The 6,595-nt window shown below is 53.2% G+C and overlaps 1 protein-coding gene across 3 annotated transcripts in view; it reads right to left on the minus strand.

The window, feature by feature from the left end:
* Positions 1–5,559, minus strand: part of WWC3 (WWC family member 3) — a 100,756-nt gene extending 95,197 nt beyond the window's left edge. Inside the window, exon 1 of one of the 3 annotated variants that reach the window (XM_083846595.1) lies at positions 5,203–5,559. In XM_083846595.1, the coding sequence (XP_083702721.1) occupies positions 5,203–5,423 (221 nt within the window). In that variant the 5' untranslated portion in view covers positions 5,424–5,559. The remainder of the gene's footprint in view (positions 1–5,202) is intronic. The other 2 variants (XM_083846594.1, XM_083846593.1) reach the window with 2 other exon arrangements.
* Positions 5,560–6,595: the final 1,036 nt, after the last annotated feature.

Consider the following 6,595-nt stretch of genomic DNA (forward strand, 5'->3'; position numbering starts at 1 on the left):
TCTTAAACACCTCTTCAACCGAGTAAGTTCAGCTCCCTTGCTCTCATGGGAGAGCATGTTTTCCAGATCCATACTCACTCTTTTTTTTTTTTTTTTGGACAGCCATCTTCATCTCTTGTGAGCTTAGCTCTGACAGCCTAAGAAGCTAATTTATAAAATCATAACCAACTATGTATTTCGGTATTTCTGCTCACCTTGAATGATTTTCAAAGCATCACTTCCAAAAATACTTTTCTGTACCCTATAGGTTAATTTATTTTTTTTAACATTAACAGTCTGCATCGCACAGTCAAATAAAACACATGATTTAACTCTGTCCTATCATCATCATGTTTTCAGAGTGAATATTAAAATGATCAACAGTTAATTTGTTTTCTTCCCATTCCACAAATAGCGTTAGTTCAAAACAAAAATGTGAGCTAATGCAGGTGACAAAATACAACAGAAAGGAAGTGGACAAGAAAAGTCTGAAAACTAAGAACTTAGTGCAAACTTTCAAAAACCGTGGTGGTACTGATTTGTTGCCTTCATCTTTCCCACGCTCGGCAAGAGAAGCATTTGAATTGTAATGCTGAATGACACTAACTGTAACTCGCAGTGCAGGGGTTTAAGCCCAGCCTAGAAAAATGCTATTTGTGACTTAAACGATTCTCCTGATTGTTAATGGGCTGCTGAATACTGTCAGCTGGACAGATACAATGCAATACGCTGGCAGATACTCTCTGGCCTTGACAAAGAGGCCACTGCCTTTCCAAGGGTACCACACATGGGTGCTCCAGAAGATCATTTGCCTCACTAGAGGCACGTCTTCCAGTTTCAGCAAACGTTTGAGTAGCCCTTCTAATCTATTTCACTTCCCAGGCTCTGCCCTCAGAGCTGCTCCTCTCCATGTATCAATGGGGGCAAGATATGAAAAGGTTTGTCACTAAAAATGCTCTCGATACAAAGTAGCAATAGCTAAGCAACTTTAACCCGTAGTTTTCTAGCTTTGAATATTTGACACGAATCTGGTTTAAGTTTCCCATTCGCAATCTCCTATTCCTTTATAAAAACCGAACTGGGGAAAGAGAAATCGCGTGACGCAGCACCACGCTTTGCTTTGCTGTGAACAGTGGCTAACAGACCACATCGTCAGAGCAGCTAGCAGTAACAGCCTTTGTCCTGCTTCACAGAAAGAAGAGACGAGCTGGGTAATACAGACACTTGCTAAACAGCAGATAAATGATGAGAATGAGGAACCCTGAAATAGTTTGGGAGAAACAGCCAGCACTTCTGGACTTTTCTGCCCATTACCCACTTCCTCGAGCTCTTCTGCAATGCATTCTTAATAATGCGTACCTGCCTAGTGACTTCCTGAAGCCAACTCCTTTCAAGCACACTACCCCTTCCCGCTTATTTCGACCTTCCATAATTCAGATTTTTCATCAGTCTCCTCGTCCGGCACATCTTACACTGCCTCAGGTTTCACACCTCGTTCTTATCCTTCACCTTCCAAGTCTCTCCTTCTCCACCTAGACTCCGCAGGCTTCCCAGCACGCACATTTTCTGCCTCTGAAGACTCCTCATCCCACGCCGGTGCTCCTTCTTTTCCCTCGGGGTTCCCTGCACAGCCAGCAGAGAGCTGACACCCTCACACCCTGAACCCTCACCAGACTGGTTTCTTCTCACCTGTTTTTCCCTGTCCTACAGGTTTTCAGTCCAGTTCCCCTACTTTTTGCTTCCCAGGCTTCAGGTGCCTTCTCCCTACCCCCAGCTCCTGATTTGCTTTGCTCTTCACAGCCCTCCAAAACATCCCCCCTCCTGTCAAATCCCAAGCCAACCCCTCTTGTTCCAACCCACCTCCTCTACAAGGCCAGGGTTCTTTCTCCCTGGGTTCAAGTTCAGCAGCTTCGAGAACTAAGATGCTGCTGAGGACACAGGACAGAATAGCTACCTGATTTCAATAAAGATACCAGCAGTCCAGCTTGCAGGAAGCTTCTGCAAACGCAGCTGCTAGGAATACAAGTCTTTACCCAACCCATATGAATTTTTCAAAGCCTCCCAAACTGGCCAAGATGGATTATTTCTCCATGCAAAAACGCTGCTACACCTTGCGAGTTTAAAATCCTCATTCCAAATCAAGATGATTTAAATCTTCAAACAAACAAACATGACAACTCACATTAAGAAGCTGAAGGAGACAAATCAAATCATCTCCCCTGGTGAGGTTCTGCAAAAACAACACTGTGTCTTAGCTGAAGTTTCCACAAGCAAAAAAATCTAACAAAACTCACCAGCTTGGAAAGCTTTTGCCAACAGTTTTGGCAAAGCTCTAATCACTTGAAAACACAGCCTTGTAACAAACAGCAACCGTAATAAGAGTTGGTGCCGCAAAGATCATCAATATCAACCACAAATGCAGTCAGTCTTTTATAAGAACATTTACAATCCCGTTATTGACCAGCATCTCAATATACTAAGTACTGTGCAAACACAAGATAAAAAGGCCATTTGCTGCCTTGAAGAGCTTACAATCTATTAAGATAAAAGACAACTACTACAGCAAGAAGAAAACATGCACTGAATGGTTCCACCTTAAGATCTACAGGATCTGCTAGACAACTGTCTAGCAATCTACACAGATCAACACAATAATCTCCGTCAACCTAACCACTGATTTGATACCAAAGAAGCTTCTCAAATCTGCTCTTTTTATCACTCTCCTACTGTTCTCCCTTTTCTTTATTCAATTTTTCCTACCATAAAAAAAAAAAAATCATATGGCATCCACTTCTAGGTCCTTTATCCCCTTTCAGTCTGTTACCTTGACTTACCTCTTGCTCCTGTCACCTTCTTTCCCAAACCCCCAAATCCTTCATACGGCACATTTCTCCTTCCTTAACGTCTCAAAATAGCATTTCCTTCTCTTCTTGGCTTCAACGGGATATTTTTTCCTTAAATCAAATAACCGCTTCATATTAAATTCACTAACCTAACTACAAAAGGCTGAGGAATCTCAAAGGGAATGCTGAAAAGAAAAACAAACTATTAAGTCCCAGCTACAGAGAAAGAGGAGCCCGTGGGGATGCTTATAGGATTACTGCCCATAGGAAAGCTTGGAGGTGCTGATTCTCAGAGTCCTGACCATGTGCAACATGGCCTGAGGTCCCATCATTTCGTCCAATTGGACCAAAATGAAACCAACGCACAGGCACAGAAACAGGGGGCTGATCTGTCGCTCTATGCCAAACTGACAATGCTGAGGCATATATGATACCAAACACATTACTCGACCTTACTTTTTCAAGTTCTTTTTGCAGAGAAAAACAGCTTCAGCACCATCTCCCTGCTGCTCTGACCTTTCCTTCCCAAACTTTGGCAGAACACAACTAACCTGATCCCTTCCTACTTTGCTGCTGCCCCCAGGAATCTGAATAGCTGCAATGAAACCTAAAAAGACCGGCCACCTTCTGCTACGCAAAACACAGCCATCTCACTGCATTAACAACAGCAGTCTGTTCTCAGCCAGGGATGAACTCTTCAATCATAAAACTCGCTTCTGCTGCTTGAATTCTGTAGAAACTGTTGACATTTCCTCGTGAAAACGTTGTGTCTTTTCTACCTGCCCCAATATAACTGTCTCAATCTCTGCTCTACAGCCTGTTCTCCTCACTTGAAAAATAAATCTCGGTTTAAACACTGGTGTGAAGTATTTAAAGAAATTTTCAAACGTCGCGTGGCATTTCAATTATTTCTTCAAAACATGAGGTCCTAATTTGAGCAGTGCTATTCGAATTGAATGGCGCTACATCGCCACTGAATTTAAACACTGCAGCGAATTGCTAACTCTTTTTCTTTGCTGTCTCTACATAAAGTACTCCAGGAGACGGAACTGCATACCCCCTGAAATTTAATGGAAAGGACGGCATGCAGAGAAGCCACAGACACGTTATTATGTCATCGGTTACCTTCAAAACAGAGTATTACAAGTAAGCGAACGTTAAAAAACACACAGATTGCTGCAGAAAAAATGCGCTAAAGCATAATAACAAGTATTTAATACACCAGCAAAAAATATGTGCATGCGTAAGTACGTCTAAACAACGAGACAAAAGATCTCGATCTCGTAGGTAAATATTTAGGCTCTTTAAACAGTTATGCATCATTGTGCAAGACGGCAGGAATTGCTCAAATTACTCCAGTCTTTAACCCAGACTGCGCTTAAATGTTTCTGTGGCCTGCTTAACATTCCAGGCATAGTTCTGGCAAGGTAGTTCTGGCCGAAGTTCAAACTGTCCTTGTCCAACTTTCACTTACTATAAAAACATTGTTTAATATAGAAAAGCATACACAGAGACATATGTTTCTTATTTTGCAGACACCTCGAATACTGACACTTGTGTTCAGCAGCTCCGTGTGGAAATTTTTAGGCGAGCGCTTTCAAAGCGAGGGTGTATTCGCCAGGCGGCACCCGCTACGGATATTTCCCCACTTCCACAAGTTTTAAGCTCTAACGCGCTCTTTACGGGCTGCAGGCAGCTCTGCCAAAGGGTGCACACCCCAAAGGGTGTCAAGCCCCTCGGGATTTACCCAGGGCCACCGAGACCTGGGTCCAGCCCAGCCGCACCGGCTGCCCCGGGACAAGGCAGGGCTCGCAGCGGAGCCCGCGCTGGTCACAGCGCCTGCAGGAACGCACCGGCTTGCGCCGCGTTATCCGTACGAGGAGGCAATCCACCAAATCGCCTCGGCGTGCCCCGAGCCGCTGCCCGTTAGCCGGGGCCGGTTAATAAACCAACGCGGCCAAAGCCGCCCGGTTAAGGCAAGGCGGGGCCAGACCAGCCCGTGAAAAACCGAACCGGGGGGGCCCGGACCCCGCTCCCGCTCCCCAGGCCGGGCCGTGCCGGGCCAGGCCGGAGCGGTGCCCCCGCGCCCCTCGCGGCCACGCCGGGGCCGAGGCGGCTCCAAGCCGCGGGGGCTGGCAGCAGCGGGGCGCGGCGCTGGGGCCCCGCTCGGCCCGACACGGCCCGGCCCGGCCCGGCTCGGCCCCCGCCCGCCTCCCCGCCGCCCACACCCTGCCCGCGGCCGCGGCGAGGAAAATGTCGCCTCCGGGCCGCCGGGCACACGAAGCCGGGAGCCGAGAGCGGGCCCGGGGGGGGCTCCGGGCGGGACGAGCCGAGCCGAGCCGGGGGCTCCCCCCCTCCTGCTCCTGCTCCTGCCCCGTACCTGTCCCGGGGGTCGATCCACGAGGTCTGCCGGGTGTTGTGGTCGATGTAGAAGACGCGCCCGTCGAAGTCCCTCGCCTCCTCCCAGCCGGCGGGCAGCGGCAGCTCCGAGCTCTCCCGGCCCCGCTGCCCGCCCGCCGCCGGCCCGCCGCCGCCGCCGCCGCCCTGCCCCGCCGCCCCTTGCTGCTGCCGCCGCCGCCGGCCGCCGCTCAGCCACGGCATGGCCGCCCCGCCGCCGGGCCGCCGCCGCCCAGCTCCGGCCGAAACCCGCTCCCCGCCCGCCGCCGCCGCCGCCGCCGGGGCAGCTCCCGTCCCGCCCGAGCCGCGGCCGCCCGCCGCTTCCTCCTCCTCCTCCTCCTCCTCCAGCACTAGCAGGCGGCCCCGCGGGCAGCGGGACTCGGGCGGCTCCGGCTGCGCCGCGCCGGGCTCATCCTCCCCCGCGCCAGCCCCGCTCGGCGCCGGGACCAGCCCCGCCGCGGCTCCAAACCCCGCCCGGGCCCTGCCCCTGCCCCTGCCCCTGCCCCTGCCCCGCGCCGCCGCCGCGGCTCCCGGCCCCCGAGCTCGGCCCGCCGGCCCGAGCGCCCCCGCCCCGCCGCTCAGCGCCCCGCCGCCTCCCCCCGCTGCCGCTCCCGCCCGCCGCCTGCCCCGGCCCCGGCCCCGGCCATCTTCCCGCCCGCCCTCCCTCGCCAGGGCCCGGCCCCCGCCGCCGCCTCCACCCCGCCCGCCCGTTCCCACGCCGCCGAGGGCCGGGCCGGGCCCCGCGGGGAGCGGCGCTTCCCTCCCTGCCTCCCTCCCGCCCGGGGCACCGGCCCCTTCCCCCGGCTCGGCTCGGCTCGGCACGGCCCGGCCCGGCCGCCCCTTCCTCTGCGGCCTGCGGGGGAGGCGGGAGGGAGGCGCCGCGGAAGCCGGGCCCGAGCCCGGCCCGGCCGCTGCCCCCCGGGGGCGAGGGGCAAGGAGCGGGTGGGTGCGGGCCTGGGCGAGGCGTCGTGCCCGGGCAGCGGGGACGGAGCCCCCCGTGAGGCGCCCGGTGCCCTGCCGGGCGGTGGGGGTGCGTGCATCTGGCTTGCTTGACATCCCTTAACCTCGTCCCGTTTGAAGGCCACGAAGCGGAGCTCCCGCTCCCGTACCGAATTAAATCCCCCCAAACTGCGGTGCTCTGTGCCTGCCCAGGATGCCGGCGTCAGCTAAGCCTTCGGAAACCGGGAAATAAAGAGTTAAGGTGATGCAAACCGAGCCTCTGAAAACGAGGAAAAGAGTTAACAGTTTATTCCAAAACAGCCTTAACTCAGCCCCCTGAAATTGCCAGTACCCTGCCAGGGATTATATTGCGATTCCGATTATGTTCCACTTGCATTTGCCGTTTTAAGTTACAGCTGTATGAACATTAATTGCAG

Source organism: Anser anser, assembly GCF_964211835.1.
Source record: "Anser anser genome assembly, chromosome: 1".
Taxonomy (NCBI): Eukaryota; Metazoa; Chordata; class Aves; order Anseriformes; family Anatidae; genus Anser; species Anser anser.